This window comes from Coregonus clupeaformis, chromosome 8 (assembly GCF_020615455.1).
Source record: "Coregonus clupeaformis isolate EN_2021a chromosome 8, ASM2061545v1, whole genome shotgun sequence".
NCBI classification, from domain to species: domain Eukaryota; kingdom Metazoa; phylum Chordata; class Actinopteri; order Salmoniformes; family Salmonidae; genus Coregonus; species Coregonus clupeaformis.
The window spans coordinates 38,317,769-38,336,857 of NC_059199.1; the positions used below are offsets into that span (position 1 = coordinate 38,317,769).

General features: G+C 45.7%; 1 protein-coding gene across 1 annotated transcript; it reads left to right on the plus strand.

Moving 5' to 3' along the window:
• The first annotated feature begins 9,223 nt into the window (after positions 1–9,223).
• Positions 9,224–17,950, plus strand: LOC121571937 (stathmin-like). The gene is made up of 5 exons (XM_041883735.1): positions 9,224–9,293; positions 11,345–11,388; positions 11,957–12,129; positions 15,441–15,632; positions 17,034–17,950. The coding sequence occupies exons 2-5, from the start codon at positions 11,373–11,375 to the stop codon at positions 17,103–17,105; spliced, it is 453 nt and encodes a 150-aa protein (XP_041739669.1). The 5' UTR covers positions 9,224–9,293; positions 11,345–11,372; the 3' UTR covers positions 17,106–17,950.
• The last annotated feature ends 1,139 nt before the right edge of the window (positions 17,951–19,089 follow it).

Here is a 19,089-nt window from a genome sequence, read left to right on the forward strand (position 1 = left end):
CTTTCCGAAGGCTCTGTATATCCAGTTCAAATGATGAGGGCATTTCAGAGCAGTCTAGGTGACTCAGCGATTATAGCGAGACAATTTAAATGGGTAGCATCCTGAACTACATCAGTTCAATCAATGAACACTGACTTCACTGGCCTGGAAATAGACAGCAGGATCCATACTCTCTGTACAGTCACACAAACTCTGGAAAGATCTCACACAATGCCACCACAATACTAAAGTTTTGTATTGAAAATGCCTGATGTATGTATATTTTAGTAATTTTTTGTTGATATAAGTTTAGTTAGTTTTATCCAGACCGAATTACAATCAGTGCATTCAACTAAGGTTTGTAAAACTGATATAGAATTTAATTGGTTAAATAGTGAGCTAGACCCGAAGCAACACAAACAGCAAAAAAGCAATCTAAATATAAACCCAGGGAAGTTTCAAATATTTCAAATAGCTCGATATCAGCCTGAACAAAAGCAATGCCTCTGGGTTATTGTTTTTCTTTGCCATCAGGATAGAGAGTCGAGCTAAAAATATCATGAAATGAAATAGTTTGTCGTTATACATTGATTGAAGTTTAATTCTGCTTCTATCCCAACACTAACATTTACATAATCACCTTATTTCTGTCTGTCTAATACAGAGGCATTGAGTGTATTAAATCACAAAACATAAGTTTCATCTTGCCCATGAATCTTGTAGCTACTGGTGCATGTAGGAAGAAGATACTGTCCAAAGATGTATGTGGCTTAGTTGGTAAGAGCATGCATGGTGCTGGCAAAGGCAAGGTCATGGATTATATTTTGTCAGGGATCATACTAAAAAGACTACTGACATTATGGGAGACAGAAGACATTGTTCAACCACTGACCACCATTATTCATAATTAGTCACCATCATTCAATCCTAATTATGCATTAGCTGGATGATGGTAGATGGGGGTAGACAATGAGAAAGGGGGATGTAACTCCTGTTGACCATCTTGCCTGAAGGGGACCACCATATGGTGACTTGAAAGGATGAAATGATAGCAGACAAGGTGCCAACAGAAATGAGTCTGATAGCTTAAAGAAATGTGATTCTTGCTTCTCTTTGAGGCATCATTGTCCAACAGAAGCATTGTGATAACTAATACATCAATAGCCTAAGTATTATGCTTTAACCTTATGTTGGGTCGTCACCCCCTTACCCCAATTTTCTAAGATTTGTCATGGAGTGTTAGGGATTATCCCATAAACACAACATCTAAAAAAACCTGTCCGGCTCACTGAACCCAATTCCTTTTTACAGATAGATTAAGTGGAGGGTCAAGTTCCTTGCTGTTTATCCCTTTAATTATGTGATCTGTGTTAATACTACAGCTGTTTTTAAGCCTTACACAGCACACACACGCATGCACAGACCCACACTCTCCCTTTCTCTCTCAACACAGCACAGCAGGAATGGGAATGCTGATGGAATACAAAACCATAGTCGGTTACAGCAGTATAAGCTACATCAGCAGAGAACACTGAAAGTAAACGGTGCTGCTGTCGCAAATGAAATCCTCCAACTACAGTGCCTTCAGAAAATATTCACACCCCTTGACTTTTTCCACATTTTGTTGTGTTGCAAAATGGGATTAAAATGGATTTATTTGTCATTTTTTGTCAACAATCTACACAAAATACTCTAATGTCAAAGTGGAAGAAAATGTTGAACATTTGTTAAATAAATGATGGAAAATAAAACACTAATATATCTTGATTAGTAAGTATTCAACCTCCTGAGTCAATACATGTTAGAATCAAATTTGGCAGTGATTACAGTTGTGAGTCTTTCTGGGTAAGTCTCTAAGAGCTTTCAACACTTGCGCAACATTTGCCCATTATTATTTTCAGAATTCTTCAAGCTCTGTCAAATTGGTTGTTGATCATTGCTAGACAACCATTTTCCCTCAGGAACATTCACTGTCTTCTTGGTAAGCAACTCCAGTGTAGATTTGGTTTTGTGTTTTAGGTTATTGTCCTGCTGTAGGTGAATTAATCTCCCAGTGTCTGGTGGAAAGCAGACTGAACCAGGTTTTCCTCTAGGATTTTGCCTGTGCATAGCTCCATTCCGCTTCTTTTTTATCCTGAAAAACTCCCCAGTCCTTAACAATTACAAGCATACCCATAACATGATGCAGCCACCACAATGCTTGAAAATATGGATAGTGGTAATGTGTTGTATTGATACACCATCCAAAGTTTAACTAATAACTGTCACGGTTTCGGCCGAGGCGGCTCCTCCTCCTTGTTCGGGCAGGTTTCGCCGGTCGTCGTCTCCGGAGTTCTAGCTGCCACCGCTCTATGTTTCTTGTTTGTTTGGTTTTGTCTGTTAGTCACACCTGTTTTGTGTTAGGTCTCATTTAGCACCCTATTTAGTTTCCTTGTTGTTAGGTTAGTGTTGTGTGTAATTGTTCATGTCGTGGTTGCGCTACCCGTGTCGGTACGCTATTTTCCTTAAGTTGCCTCCTTGTGTGTTAGGAGAGTTTACGCACCTGTGTGTGCGCTCGCATTTACGCCTGTGTGCGTCCTTTTGCCTCCGGGCTGTTTTGGATATATTTTTGTGCTTAAGTAAAGTCTTGTTGGACTTATCCTCTGCTGCCTGCGCCTGATTCTACACCACACCTACACAGCATCGTGACAGAATTACACACCTTGACATGGAATCAGCAGGAGCACCCGTCGACCCCATGGAGGAGCGTCTCCTTGGTCAAGAGCACCGGATCAACCGAATCGGGCACGCCTTGGAGGGCGTCATGGACACCCTTCGTCGATGGGAGACCAGCGGGGTTCCCACAGCCCCACCTATCGCACCATCACCACCGGACAGCCAGCCCGTCCATCGACCGGAACCCAGTGGGATTCGGCTCTCGCTCCCGAGGGCGTACAACGGCACCGCTGCCGGGTGTCAGGGGTTCCTCTTACAAGTGGAGCTCTACATTGCCACCATACACCCGGCGCCCTCGGGATACGAGAGCGTTTCCGCCCTCATCTCCTGTCTCACCGGCAAGGCGTTGGAGTGGGCCAACGCCGAATGGAAGGGAATAGACGCCGCCACAGTCACCTATGCGGAGTTCTCCCGTCGCTTCCGTGCGGTCTTCGACCATCCACCAGAGGGGAGAGCGGCGGGGAACGTCTATTCCACCTCCGACAGGGGATGAGGAGCGCTCAGGCGTTTGCGCTGGAGTTCCGGACTCTAGCGGCTGATGCGGGGTGGAATGAGAGGGCCCTCATAGACCACTTCAGATGTAGCCTTCGGGAGGACGTCCGCAGGGAGTTAGCCTGCAGGGACACTACACTAACATTTGACCAGCTGGTGGACATGGCCATTCGACTGGACAACCTGCTGGCGACCCGCGGGACGTCCCAGGTGGGGGGCCTCCCATTCCACCCTCCAGCGCCCCCGAGCAGTGTCCGATGGAGCTTGGAGGTGCTGGCGCTAGAGGGAGAAGAGGTAGGAGCCCGAGGGGGGCAGTCTCCTGCACCAAGTGTGGGCGCGGAGGGCACACCGCGGCTAGGTGCTGGGGAGGGTCCCCTGGTGAGGGAGAAAGCAGGTCATACAGTGGGGAGTCCACCCAGGTGAGTAGGCGCCCTACTTACCCAGAGCTTTCTGTCGTACACATGACCTTACCTGTTTGTTTCCCACAGGTTGCACCTCGGTCCCAGCATAAGGCGCTAGTCGATTCAGGCGCAGCTGGGAATTTTGTAGATCGGAGATTCTGCGTTAAGTTAGGGATTCCCCTCCTTCCAGTCGAAAAACCCTTTCCTGTACATGCCCTAGATAGTCGTCCGTTAGGATCTGGGTTGATTGGGGAGGTCACAGCGCCACTTAGGATGATGACGCAGGGGGGTCATGAGGAGACGATTGAACTCTATCTGATCGACTCTCCTGCGTATCCGGTGGTACTGGGGCTTCCCTGGTTGATGACCCATGATCCTACTATTTCGTGGCGAGAGAAGGCTCTTAAAGGGTGGTCTGCTCAGTGTGAGGGGTTATGTCTGGGTGTTTCCGTAGGGGCGACCTCGGTGGAGAGTCCGAACCAGATGCCAGCACTGCACATTCCTCCTGAGTATGAGGATTTGGCGCTCGTGTTCAGTAAGACCAGAGCGGCACAGTTGCCACCTCATAGACAAGGGGATTGTGCGATAGACCTCCAGACAGGAGCAGCGCGTCCCGCGGAGCCATGTGTATCCTTTGTCACAGGAGGAGAAAAGGGCAATGGAGACTTACATTGCCGAGTCTCTGAGACAGGGATACATACGGTCCTCCACTTCTCCCGCGTCCTCGAGCTTCTTTTTGTGAAGAAAAAGGATGGAGGTTTGCGTCCGTGTATTGATTACCGCGGTCTCAATCAGGTGACGGTGAAGTACAGCTATCCACTTCCTCTGATTGGGACCATGACGGAGTCCTTACACGGGGCAAGGTTCTTCACAAAATTGGATCTCAGGAGCGCATATAACTTGGTGCGCATTAGGGAGGGCGATGAGTGGAAGACAGCATTTAGTACTACCTCCGGCCATTACGAGTATCTCGTCATGCCATATGGGTTAATGAATGCTCCATCAGTCTTCCAATCGCTTGTAGACGAACTTTTCCGGGACATGCAGGCGCAGGGAGTAGTGGTGTACATAGATGATATTCTTGTGTACAGTGCTACTCGGGCCGAGCATGTAGCCCTGGTGCGCAGGGTATTGAGGAGACTGTTGGAGCATGACCTGTATGTCAAAGCTGAGAAATGTCTGTTCTTCCAGGAGTCAGTTTCCTTTTTGGGTTACCAGTTGTCTGGCGTCAGGGGTGAGAATGGAGGTGGACCGAGTGTCCGCCGTGCGTAATTGGCAAACCCCAACTACGGTTAAAGAGGTGCAGCGGTTCTTGGGTTTTGCGAATTACTACCGGAGGTTTATCCGGGGTTTTGGACAGGTGGCAGCTCCCATAACGTCTCTTCTGAAGGGGGGTCCGGTGCGCTTGCAGTGGTCAGCTGAGGCGGACAGGGCCTTTGGGAGACTGAAGGACCTGTTTACCTCGGCGCCGGTGTTGGCGCACCCGGATCCCACTTTACCCTTCCAAGTTGAGGTGGACGCGTCTGAGGCCGGTATCGGGGCAGTTCTTTCTCAACGATCCGGTACACCACCTAAGCTCCGCCCCTGTGCTTTTTATTCTAAGAAGCTCAGTCCGGCGGAGCGGAATTATGACGTAGGGGACAGGGAGCTGTTAGCCGTAGTACAGGCCCTAAAGGTGTGGAGGCATTGGCTTGAGGGGGCTCAGCACCCTTTCCTCATTCTGACCGACCATCGTAACCTGGAATACATTCGGGCAGCTAGGAGACTGAATCCTCGCCAGGCTCGATGGACTATGTTTCTCGCCCGGTTTGTGTTCAAGATCACTTACATCCCTGGGTCCCAGAACGGGAAGGCAGATGCTCTGTCCCGTCGGTATGACACGGAGGAGAGGTGCGTGGAGTCCATTCCCATACTACCGGAGTCTTGTCTGGTGGCACCGGTGGTGTGGGAGGTCGATGCGGAGATCGAGCGGGCGTTGCGCACCGAGCCTAGTCCTCCACAGTGTCCGGTGGGTCGGGTGTACGTCCCGCTCGAGGTCCGGGATCGGCTGATTTATTGGGCTCACACGTCCCCCTCCTCTGGACATCCGGGTATTGGCCGGACAGTGCACTGCCTTAGTACGAAGTACTGGTGGCCAACGTTAGCCAGGGATGTGAGGGTTTATGTCTCCTCCTGCTCAGTGTGTGCCCAGTGTAAGGCGCCCAGACACTTGCCCAGGGGTAAATTACAGCCCCTGCCCGTTCCACAACGACCCTGGTCTCACCTCTCGGTGGATTTTGTTACCGATCTTCCCTCCTCACAGGGGAATACCACCATCCTGGTCGTTGTGGATCGGTTCTCGAAGGCCTGTCGTCTCCTTCCCATGCCGGGTCTTCCTACGGCCCTACAGACCGCTGAGGCTCTATTTACTCACGTCTTCCGGCATTACGGGGTGCCCGAGGATATAGTGTCCGATCGAGGCCCCCAGTTTACCTCCAGAGTCTGGAGAGCATTTATGGAACGTTTGGGGGTCTCGGTGAGCCTTACCTCGGGTTACCACCCGGAGAGTAATGGGCAGGTTGAACGAGTCAACCAGGATGTGGGTAGGTTTCTGAGGTCATATTGTCAGGGCCGGCCGGAGGAGTGGGCGAGATATGTGCCCTGGGCCGAGATGGCACAGAACTCTCTCCGCCACTCCTCCACCCAACTAACCCCTTTCCAGTGTGTATTAGGGTACCAGCCGGTTCTGGCACCGTGGCATGAGAGCCAGATCGAGGCCCCCGCTGTGGATGAGTGGGTGCGGCGCTCGGAGGAGACGTGGGGACGCTGCACACGTCCATCTGCAGCGTGCCATCGTCGACAGAAGACGAGCGCCGACCTACACCGCAGTGAGGGGCCAGTGTACGCACCTGGAGATCGAGTCTGGCTCTCAACCAGAAACCTGCCCCTCCGCCTGCCCCGCCGGAAGCTGGGTCGGCGGTTTGTGGGGCCTTTTAAAGTCCTGAGGAGATTGAACGAGGTGAGTTACAGGTTAGAACTACCTATTGATTACAAGAATATTAACCCTCGTTCCATGTGTCTCTCCTCAGGCCGGTGGTAGCTGGTCCACTCCAGGACTTTGAGATTGAGGAGACTCCTCCGCCCCGTTGGACATCGAGGGGGCTCCGGCGTACACGGTTCGGACCATCCTGGATTCGAGACGCCGGATGGGGGTCTCCAATATCTCGTGGAGTGGGAGGGGTACGGTCCGGAGGAGCGGTGCTGGGTGCCAAGGAGGGACATTCTGGATCCGTCCCTGATGACCGAATTCCATCGTGGTCATCCTGCGCGCCCTGCTCCGCGTCCCCCTGGTCGTCCCCGAGGCCGGAGGCGGCGCGCGGCTGGAGCCGCGCGTCAAGGGGGGGGTACTGTCACGGTTTCGGCCGAGGCGGCTCCTCCTCCTTGTTCGGGCAGGTTTCGCCGGTCGTCGTCTCCGGAGTTCTAGCTGCCACCGCTCTATGTTTCTTGTTTGTTTGGTTTTGTCTGTTAGTCACACCTGTTTTGTGTTAGGTCTCATTTAGCACCCTATTTAGTTTCCTTGTTGTTAGGTTAGTGTTGTGTGTAATTGTTCATGTCGTGGTTGCGCTACCCGTGTCGGTACGCTATTTTCCTTAAGTTGCCTCCTTGTGTGTTAGGAGAGTTTACGCACCTGTGTGTGCGCTCGCATTTACGCCTGTGTGCGTCCTTTTGCCTCCGGGCTGTTTTGGATATATTTTTGTGCTTAAGTAAAGTCTTGTTGGACTTATCCTCTGCTGCCTGCGCCTGATTCTACACCACACCTACACAGCATCGTGACAATAACTTCACCATGCTCAAAGGGATATTCAATGTCTGCTTTGTTTTTCATTTTTACAGTACCAATAGGTGCCCTTCTTTGCGAGGCATTGGAAAACCTCCCTGGTCTTTGTGGTTGAATCTGTGTTAGAAATGCACTGCTTATTATGCAACTTATTATGTGTTTTGTTAAGCACATTTTTACTCCTGAACTTATTTAGCCTTGCCATAAAAAAGGGGTTGAATACTTATTGACTAAAGACATTTCAGCTTTTTCTTTTAAATTAATTTCTTAAAAAATATCGAAAGACATATTTCCATTTTGACATTATGGGCCAGTGACCAAAAAATATAAATGTAATACATTTATTCAGGTTGTAACACAACAAAATGTGGAAAAGGTCAAGGGGTGTGAATACTGAAGGCACTGTATATGTGTCACGCCCTGGCTCTGGGGACTCTTAAATGTTGAGCCAGGGTGTGGATTTTCTATGTTTAGTTTTCTATGTTTTTTGTTCTAGATCGTTTAGTTCTATGTTGGCCAGGGTGGTTCCCAATCAGAGGCAGCTGTAGCTCGTTGTCTCTGATTGGGGACCATACTTAGGCAGCCTGTTGGCACCAGTTAGTTTGTGGGATCTTGTTCCGTAAAGGTTTGTGTTGTTGTAACCGCAGGACTTCACGTATCGTTCGTTTTGTTCGTGTGTTGTGTACTAAATATAATGTACACTTATCACGCTGCGCCTTGGTTCCACAAGTCATCAGTCAACGTTCGTGACAGAAGATCCCACCAAAAAAGGACCAAGCAGCGTGTCCAGGAACAGACAGCCTGGACTTGGGAGGAGATCCTGGATGGGTGCGGTGGATTGAGACGCAGTCCATGAAACAAAGCTTATATCTCTAGCTTAAACTGATGGATTTTGATTGGGATATTTTCATTATGTTACTTTGATGCACGAGTGCGTACATAATAATTCGAAATGCTCTGAGACCAGGTTGCGCTATCTTCTGCCTCCCCTTGTCTCCCTCTCTCCCTGGAAAAAACACTTTTCTTCAGAGACAAGAGTTTATAGACTGTAAAGTCTGTGGTGTGCTAGCCTAGTCATAGAGAATAAACATAAAGCCTTTAGAGATTTGTTATAGTCTCAGGAGTGTTGGAGTCCTGGGGTGTGACATTATCTAGCAAACAGACTGGCAGAAGCTGACTTCTTTCAGGATTGGGGGTGCAGTCCTCTCAAGTCCTCTGACATCAGACAAATGGTTGATAAATGATGTATGACTGCAGCTTTCTGGCTCTGGAGGAAACATGGGTCATTCCATGGATCCTTTGCAGTCATATCTCTCTGTGTGATTAAAAAAAAGTAGGACACAATGACAGTCATGACTATGGAGGATGTTGCACAAAATAAAATAGCGCAGACAATGTGATAAAAACGTTATTTCGTACAATAAATCGTATAGTCAGTCTACTATGGCCAAAACACAGATGAAGGCACAGGCAGTCCTCGAGATTGAAGACTTATGTAATCATCACACACCTCATGCAAGGGCTGACAGACTGATGTAGGTCAAGCACACACTTATGAAATGTCATCCCCAAAATACCCATATTTTTGATCAATTAAATTGAAACAATCAATTTATATGTTCATTGAATACATTCAAAGTTCATTATTCATTACCAAACTAATTGAAATGTTAGGGAGACGCTCGTCTTCTCTGTGTTGACGTCTTGAAAGCCATAAAACTACAACTACCAGGAGTGCGGAGAGAGTAATAAACAGCCAATAGAATTGCAGAATTGGCTTTGACGACACACATTTGGGGCTTTTTATGCGCGAACTGGCAATACTCGAGTAGAGAATTCGCCGCGAAAGTCTAGCTGCAGAGGAGAAATTTGTTTAACTGTTGGTAAAGGTGGGTGTAACCTTACTCTGTTGTATAGCTAACGTTATCCGTACCAAAAATATGATTGAAATTGTAGCTAATCTTGGCTGATTTATGAAAGTACTGGTTTACCTTAAAAAAAAATTGGTAAAGTGGTGATAAAATGTGTTACCTCAGCTTCAATATTGGCTGAACGACATTTGTTGTCCGTTTTTTTTTTAACGTTAATGTATTAGCTAGCAACCAACCTAACTAGCCAACGTTAATGAAGATTGTTGCTGAGATATTGTTCATTTCCTGTCTTTCATTGATGCTTTAGTGAATTTATGCAATTGTAAAAAGAACATGGATCTAATGGTGGGTGGCTGGTTGTTCCACAGTAACGTTAGCCATATTTGATTGTACTGTTCAGCTTCAGACAGTGACTAGTTGTCGGTGACCAATGTGTGTTTGTCTTGACACTTTACTTGCTGGTTAGGGATGCATACTTGATAGTGGCGCAAATTACTTTATTGATTACACGACGTAGCTAGTTAAAGTATTTTTGCGCTTACAAAAATATACATTTTAAATGAGCTAATTTGGGATACTTTGATCAGCCATTTATAATTGATGCGCCTCGATTACTTTTTAAACATTGTTTGCAGGGCGCTTTGCAAAAATAAACGCTGCCATCCGTATTTGAAGCTTCCCGTCACCACTAACAATTATTCGATTTATTTACGTTTTAAATTATTTCTCGTTGAAAGTTCTGGCCAATTATTGTGATTTTTAACCGAACTTGGTGTTGTGAGGGGCAGCGTGCGAGTAGCTAAACGCGCGGAGCTGCCTTGAACACGCGCCCCTCTTTGTTTGCCGCTGTTCTCATTGACGTTCATTGCATCAAACAAAAGAGCTTTTGTTGTGCCGTTACCTAATATTTTGGAAACTTAACGACAGTTTTGGTGTGACCCTGGAACGTTACCTAGTCTTTTTGTTGTCTTGAGACTGCGGTTGGAACTTTTGTTACCTCCCCCTGTGGCTTATAGCTATTGTGCTATGTACAAACGGGTGCACCATTGCAGCTTGTGTTGAATGTGTTCTGCTGAATCTGCTTGAAAATTCAGAGATTAGGTTCGTTGGCCGCCTGTGTAGGTTATAGCTGCCAAATATCTCTGTAGCTTCAAATCGCATTTTCAATACCCTGCAATTTTGGTAAGCTCTAGCCTTTTTGTTCTAACCATGGCCTGTTAGTTCATCAAAGTATCCATGCCTACAGAATGGCACTGAAACGCTGTAGACCGGCATTGAAAGGCCTGCTCGCCCATCTACAGTAGTGGCTTCTTGATTACATGTGGATGTCATTTGCTAATGTGTTTCTAATGTGCCATGTGGTCTAAGTCACTGCATTGCTGTGCCACTAGAGATCCTGGTTCGAATCCAGGCTCTGTCTTAGCTGGCTGCGACCGGGAGACTCATGGGGCGGCGCACAATTGGCCCAGGGTAGGCGAGGGAATGGCCGGCAGGGATGTAGCTCAGTTGGTAGAGCATGGCGTTTGCAACGCCAGGGTTGTGGGTTCGATTCCCACGGGGGTATGCAAAAAAATAAAATGTATCCACTCACTAACTGTAAATCGCTCTGGATAAGAGCGTCTGCTAAATGACTAAAATGTAAATGTAGTTATTTAGCTGTGAATGAATGCCAGACAGCATTTTTAAATAGGCTACATTGATAGGGCGTTGCTTGGTCGCTGTTGCACATGACCGACGGATGTCGCCACTGAGTGGGCCTTGTTTGGCTTTTCCCAACTGTTTAGTCAGTCTTCCACCTGAACACACAGTAAATGGTGTTTCTATCCCACTAGACGGTGCTAGTGTTCTGTTAGTGATTCAGGCAGCTTGTAAAGATGAGATGGAGATTTCATCCAGTCCTCAGAGTGGGTGTAGCTGGTGCTTCATGTTCAAGGACATACTGATGCATTAGCAAGTGCTGGCAGTCTTGGTTGTTGGGGTTAAGGCCGGGTTCCTGTAAAGGCACTGACAACTGCTAGTGTTAAAAGGGATTTGAGTAAATGTGGTTCTAATTGAGACATTTCTTCCAGGTACATTGACTCACTGTCCACTACTGAAATGGCCTCCTGCGGTGGTAAGTTGTGATTTTGAAAGCCATGAAAATAATAGTTTCTCACCCCTCTCCTCTATCTGAAAAGAATTACCAGGTGGAAGCCAGTCTAATGATGCGCTTCCACCATATTGTTTTCACCATTCACCTCTATTCCCATCAGTCCAGGTGACAGGAGATGCAGTGTTTTTTTTCCCTTGGGGGAGCCCAAGTTAAATGTCCACACAGTGGCCCTCTTTTGTCTCTACCCCCATCTCCCTGCAGTGTTCACTTTCCTGTCCTCTTCCCTCATGGAAGGATTAGTATTTCAGTTTTACCAGACAAGTGCCCCATTCACTTAGAAACCTCTAATGTCAGCATGTATGTATCCCTCACCTGGACTTCATATATGTGTATATACTGCATTCTAGTCTTGGCTCGTCCTATATAACTACTGCTCCTGTACAGTTTCTATGAATATACTGGCTATACACACTTTTTTTTATATTTATTTCTGGACTCTGGCATTGCTCGTTCTGACCTGCGGTAGCATTTGTGTGCGCAACCAATTAACTTTGATTTGATAACAAATGCATAATTTGTCCCCTCCTAGATATTCAGGTTAAGGAGATTGACAAACGTGCGTCTGGCCAGGCGTTCGAGGTGATCCTGGGCACTCCAGCTGCAGATGCCAAGGGAGAGTTCCCCCTGTCTCCTCCTAAGAAGAAGGACTTGTCCCTGGAGGAGATCCAGAGGAAACTGGAGGCTGCAGAGGAGAGGCGGAAGGTAGGTCGTGCTCCAGTTAAAAATACTATACTGAACTTTTGCCTATGGATGTGCTCTTGAGCCAAAAGGGGTCCTCTAAAGGTAAAACTATTGTTCAGAAAGGTCACCTACCCTCACTCATAATGGTGTATATTGTTAGCTAAAACACTTTTTTTTTTTTTGGGAGGGGCGGGGTTGATCCTAGCTTTGACTGGCACAATTTGGGGAATGTATTTAGTAGGCCTGGGAAATGCCAGGGACCTCACAATATGAAATTATCATGACACTTGGGTGGAAAATTTACACCTGTCAAATGCGGGTAGATTTTGGCGGTAGGAATGTTATTTCAGCAGCCACGTTGTCAGGTGGTTATACAGAATTTGGGATGTTTTTTTATTTTTTCAATCCAAAGCTCAAATATAGAAGTTGACTTGACCTGAAAGGCTACAAGTGTGACGTTGTCCTTGTGTTTCTTGGCTAGTTGCATTGTTTTGTTTACATGCTTGTTTTTCAATATTAGTTTGCAACTGTCTGCTGCTAACACAGATTACCACAGTAATGGCCAGTCCCTTAAAGGAGCAGCTGAACATTTTGTCACACCTAATGATGCAAATATTTGGGGGTACAATGTGCTTGCTTGAGCATTGAAAACTCAAATTTTATTCATGAACTTCTAGTAATGTTATTTTTAAATGAACAAATTTCTATGCTCAATGTACACTGCTCAAAAAAATAAAGGGAACACTTAAACAACACAATGTAACTCCAAGTCAATCACACTTCTGTGAAATCAAACTGTCCACTTAGGAAGCAACACTAATTGACAATACATGTCACATGCTGTTGTGCAAATGGAATAAACAACAGGTGGAAATTATAGGCAATTAGCAAGACACCCCCCAATAAAGGACTGGTTTTGCAGGTGGTGACCACAGACCACTTCTCAGTTCCTATGCTTCCTGGCTGATGTTTTGGTCACTTTTGAATGCTGGCGGTGCTTTCACTCTAGTGGAAGCATGAGACGGCGTCTACAACCCACACAAGTGGCTCCGGTAGTGCAGCTCATCCAGGATGGCACATCAATGCGAGCTGTGGCAAGAAGGTTTGCTGTGTCTGTCAGCGTAGTGTCCAGAGCATGGAGACGCTACCAGGAGACAGGCCAGTACATCAGGAGATGTGGAGGAGGCCGTAGGAGGGCAACAACCCAGCAGCAGGACTGCTACCTCCGCCTTTGTGCAAGGTGGAGCAGGAGGAACACTGCCAGAGCCCTGCAAAATGACCTCCAGCAAGCCACAAATGTGCATGTGTCTGCTCAAACGGTCAGAAACAGACTCTATGAGGGCCCGACGTCCACAGGTGGGGGTTGTGCTTACAGCCCAACACCGTGCAGGACATTTGGCATTTGCCAGAGAACACCAAGATTGGCAAATTCGCCACTGGCGACCTGTGCTCTTCACAGATGAAAGCAGGTTCACACTGAGCACATGTGACAGTCTGGAGACGCCGTGGAGAATGTTCTGCTGCCTGCAACATCCTCCAGCATGACCGGTTTGGCGGTGGGTCAGTCATGGTGTGGGTGGCATTTCTTTGGGGGGCTGCACAGCCCTCCATGTGCTCGCCAGAGGTAGCCCTGACTCCCATTAGGTACCGAGATGAGATCCTCAGACCCCTTGTGAGACCATATGCTAGTGCGGTTGGCCCTGGGTTCCTCCTAATGCAAGACAATGCTAGACCTCATGTGGCTGGAGTGTGTCAGCAGTTCCTGCAAGAGGAAGGCATTGATGCTATGGACTGGCCCGCCCGTTCCCCAGACCTGAATCCAATTGAGCACATCTGGGACATCATGTCTCGCTCCATCCACCAACGCCACGTTGCACCAGACTGTCCAGGAGTTGGTGGATGCTTTAGTCCAGGTCTGGGAGGAGATCCCTCAGGAGACCATCCGCCACCTCATCAGGAGCATGCCCAGGCGTTGTAGGGAGGTCATACAGGCACGTGGAGGCCACACACACACACTACTGAGCCTCATTTTTGACTTGTTTTAAGGACATTACATCAAAGTTGGATCAGCCTGTAGTGTGGTTTTCCACTTTAATTTTGAGGGTGACTCCAAATCCAGACCTCCATGGGTTGATACATTTGATTTCCATTGATGATTTTGTTGTCAGCACATTCAACTATGTAAAGAAAAAAGTATTTAAGATTATTTCATTCAGATCTAGGATGTGTTATTTTAGTGTTCCCTTTATTATTATTTTTTGCAGTGTATTTGCGTTGGAATCCTGAACTAATAATAAATGAGCTGTATCACTCAGCATTTTGTGGCAGGCCAGGCACTATGCTTCTTGATGTTCAGTTGTAGAACTGTTTTTCTTTACTTTATTGTATCCAAATGATTTGTTTTAACATGCATTGGTTAAAATATGTTGCATTGAGCAGTATATTACATTACTGCTTACTAGTAATACATTTGTTTTAGAAACATTGCAAACACATGTTTACTTTTTTTATTTTATGGGTGTAATTATGGGAATTTCCCACCCTGCTTAGGTTATACTATGTATTGCGTTTCTCACGATTCGGTACTGATTTTGTTTCAATATTCCAAACATATTGCTCACCATATGTCTGCTGCAGATGGACAAGACTGAGCCATGAAACGAGTTTTGATCAGTCATGGAAATAAAAGTGCTGAAAACTAATTGGCTCCCTATTTAAAAAGATGGCAAACAAGCTAATGAAGGAAAAATACTAGAGTTTTGGTACAGCCAACTAGTGTAAAAATAATACTGTTATTGTCAATACGATATAGCGATAAATTATATCCTATTGAGATCCCAAGAAATACTACTATATCCCGACATGTAACTATCGTGTTATTTTTTTTATCACTAGTGTGCGTGTATACACATGAACCTTTCGCCATGATGCCATTACATGCCTCTATGCCAGCGATCAACTTTTTTTTTCCCCTATCATTTTTCTTGAGTGGATGGTTGGGGTTCAGAGCATAATTACAAAATTTGTAGACTGCAAATTGACCGACAAGCCCAAACTGATGTTTTACTAAAACCTAATCCTTGCTTATATTTGTGTATGATCACATATCTGAGTGGGAATACTTTAGAACAAATTTCCCAAATTAAAATCACTTGGTGTGTCCCCCCCCCCCCCCCAACTATTTTTGTTGCTCAGAACTTGGGGGGGCCATAATCACCCGCGGGCCATGTTCCGCCAGTTGGAGCCCTGCTCGACGCAATCTATTGTGTTTATTCAAATGTTTTTTAATTGGGTATCTGAATCAAACTCTTACCTCTTGCGCCATCCTCCAGTCCCATGAAGCGGAGGTTCTGAAGCACCTAGCTGAGAAGAGGGAGCATGAGAAGGAGGTGCAAAGGAAAGCCATGGAGGAGAACAACAACTTCAGCAAGATAGCTGAGGAGAAGCTTAACCAGAAGATGGAGGCCAACAAAGAGAACAAGGAGGCCCTTCAGGCAGCCATGAGCGAGAAGTTCAAGGAGAAGGTATGTTGGTATCTTTTACATGCAGAGCAGTCTTGCAGTGCTAATCGGTGACCCTGCTACCAGTCATTTTCAATGGAGGACACAAGGAGATGGTGAGCTTGTTCGCGACTGCCGACTAATCTACAAACCCACTTGTGTCGTAAATAACAACTAATTATTTGCAGATCCGTCGGTCACAATTTACACATGATGCATCACGGTTTTGACGCTCTCGAACATGACCGATTTGAGTGACTTAATGGTCTGTGCCTAGAGCCAGCGACCAGAGTAACATTTCCAAAGTTCATGCAAATTTTGGCACTGCTACACCCAATCGGGAGGGTGCTGTTCTTGCTAGCAAGCTGTTGACCTTGGCTAAAAGCAAAACTGCAATCATGCGTGCTGTTTGAAGGATACTAAGGATGGGCATTTGAAATTATTTTAGTATTAGAAGAATTATCCAGGTAGTGGAAATGCATGTTTGAGAAAAAAAATTTGGGGGGCAAACTTCAATGGAGACTTGGTCACGCGACGAGAGCCACGGTGCTCTGCTTGTGGGGGTGGGGTGAGAAGCAGGGGCCGGTGTGACAGTCTGTGGCATGGCGGGAGCGAGAGAAGGTAGCCAAACTGACTTGTGCTAGTTAGATAATCTATGGCAGCAACAAGTTTGTCTATCACACCATCTGTTAGTGCCTGTCTTAACTGCATCAAATCGTTGTAAAGAAGCTAGCTACTGTAGCCAGCTAAAGTAGCGAGGCTATTTTGCTGCGCTCCCCATACAATGTCTGCAACTCTATTCATATGAAACAGCCTACCTGTTGGTTGATCATTGTAGCCTTCTTGTTTAGCTAACTTAATTCCATAATTGTAATTCTATTTCACATTGATTAGAAATCTGCCACTTCAATTGCTACGCAAGGAGCCTCTTACTGTAGTGCCGCTTTGATTGACCGACAATAACAAGCTACACCTGTGAAACAGGCTACCGGTGCGTCTTTATGGGGCACACTTTTAAAACTATTAAAATGCAATGGTCTATCACTGTAGGCTACGTGGAAATGTCACAATTTACATTTTACACAGCTTTAACCAAAAAATGAATACTCTCCTAAGTCACTGAATTCTGTTCAGTGACTTAGGAAAACGTCTGTTCGGATATTCAAATAACTGTGCCCCATCAACAACTTGATCACTGACTATCTACAAGGTGAGTTCAGAGTTGGTTCAGTTGATCAACATTTTTATTGATTCACACCAACGGTTAACAGCAATGTCACTGGTCAACCACATGACAAATTGGTGATTGAAAATATTAATGAGTGTACGTTGTCACTGAGACAAGTCACACTTTGTACGGTCTGTTTAAATAATGCACTTTTGAAGGATCTGTCACTAATGTTTTGAACTTCTATTTCTTCCCAGGACAAGAAACTGGAAGAGGTGCGGGCCAAGAAGGAAACCAAAGAGGGTGGTGCCGAGACATCAGAAAACTGAACATTTCAGTCTGTATTGGATTGTACACTAGAGGGTTTTTTACGTATCCAAAGATTGATTTATATTTAGTTGATGGCCAGTATTTTTGTTGTTCACTGCCACCCACCTTTTGAAGAAAATAAAGTTATCCCCGTTTTGTGAATTTTACTACTTTCCTGCCATAGTTTTACATGTGGATATTCTTGTCCACTTGTTACTTCTATTCCACGGCTGTCTGAACTTTACTAGCTGTCAATTCCTCAAATGCATTGGAGGAGACCTCCTCATCCAATGAAGCTTTGAGAGAAATTGAGGAAGCAAGGGTTTGACCGCTAATGACCACTTCATACACAGCCCATTTCTTTGGATATGTAGCTTTTGTCATTGCAGCTTCTGACCTAATGAAAAATAGCAGTGTATGTACTTGTCCTTTAAGGAAGCATCTCTATTCCATAGTGCAGCGTTGGAATCGTGTCTCTGCCACACCTGACTGTTCATAATACTTATTGATCAATGATTGTTGATCTGGGCTGTTAACGTGTTGATCGGTTTCACCTTTTTCACAGCAGCAGGTGTTCTAATGCACTAACCAAAAGTAGTGCACTGAATAGTGCCATTAGACTCACCCCTAAATCTAATCTTTGTGCCGCTGTAGATTGTTTTGCTTTTGTAAAGTGGGGTTTTGTCTCAAAGCACATTACTTTGTGCTGTTGTAGGTCCGTGAAGTAACTTTTGAATAATCTAGGATGTTACTGGAAGACTGGGTCTACATATGAAATGCAAAAGAGCAATACACTTTGGCATCTTAATAGATGTTGACTTAACTGTTGTACTAAAAACAATAAATAATAAAATTGCCAAATGCCCTTCCATGTGTGGTTTATTGATTCCTGTGATGTTTCAGATTTCTGCTATTCTTCGAAGACCATCCTTTAAAACAAGAACAGGTTATTGCATTCTGGGGACGTAGTCGCCCTGGATTCCACACTGCTCGGTTTCAGTTTGGATTCCAGGCTAAGATTTAACAGCCAGTATTTTCCTATCACCCAAAGGTCAAGGAAGGATATTGGGCTTAATCTTGGACATTATAAATAAACAGATGGTGAACTACACACTGGGACCAACAGTTGAGCCTAGCTTTATGCTTCAGTTGAAGCTGGTGATGTCAAGTGGTGTGGTTTTCTACTCCAGGTGCCATCTAGTGGGGTTTGGGAGGGGGAAAGCGCTGATCAGGGACCCTATTCATACCTTTGTTTAGTCTGGTTCAGCCTGAGGGGAAAATGAACAGGAAGTATTTATTTTCTACAAGAGAATGAGCAGTGGTAAAGTACTCAAAATTAATGTATAGTACTAAAGTAGTGTTTTGGGGTATCTGTACTTTACTATTTATATTTTTGACTACTTTACTCTACTACATTCCCATAGAAAATAATGTACTTTTTACGCCATACATTTTCCCTGACACCCAAAAGTACTCGTTACATTTTGAATGCTTAACAGGACTTCTACTTGAGTCATTTTCTGTTACGGTATCCTTTAACTCATGACAATTGGGTACTTTGTCCACCATCCACCACAGAACGAGAATAGCTTTTTGCACAGTATCACTATCGTTGTCATAGTAATGTTCTCTGCCTGGCATTCGAACAAAGGAACAATAAATATCAGTTTGAGCAATGCGGCTTCGTCTTCCCCTGGTGGGAGTTGATAGGTTTACAGCTAGTGATGTAATGATACTCTATACAAAAGTATGTGGACAACCCTTCAAATTAGTGGATTCAGCTATTTCCCACCACACCCATTGCTGACAGGTGTATAAAATTGAGCACACAGGCATGCAATCTCCATAGACAAACATTGGCAGTAGATCGGCCCATACTGAAGAGCTCAGTGACGTCATAGGATGTCAAATTTCTGCCCTGCTTCCCCGGTCAACTGTAAGTGCTGTTATTGTGAAGTGGAAACGTCTCAGACGCAAAGTGGTAGGCCACACAAGCTCACAGCA

Excerpts from the sequence above, each read along its gene's own strand:
- LOC121571937 (XM_041883735.1), top strand. Across the intron at positions 12,130-15,440 it reads CTGCAGAGGAGAGGCGGAAG|TCCCATGAAGCGGAGGTTCT; the intron begins GTAGGTCGTGCT and ends GCCATCCTCCAG. Across the intron at positions 15,633-17,033 it reads GCGAGAAGTTCAAGGAGAAG|GACAAGAAACTGGAAGAGGT; the intron begins GTATGTTGGTAT and ends ATTTCTTCCCAG.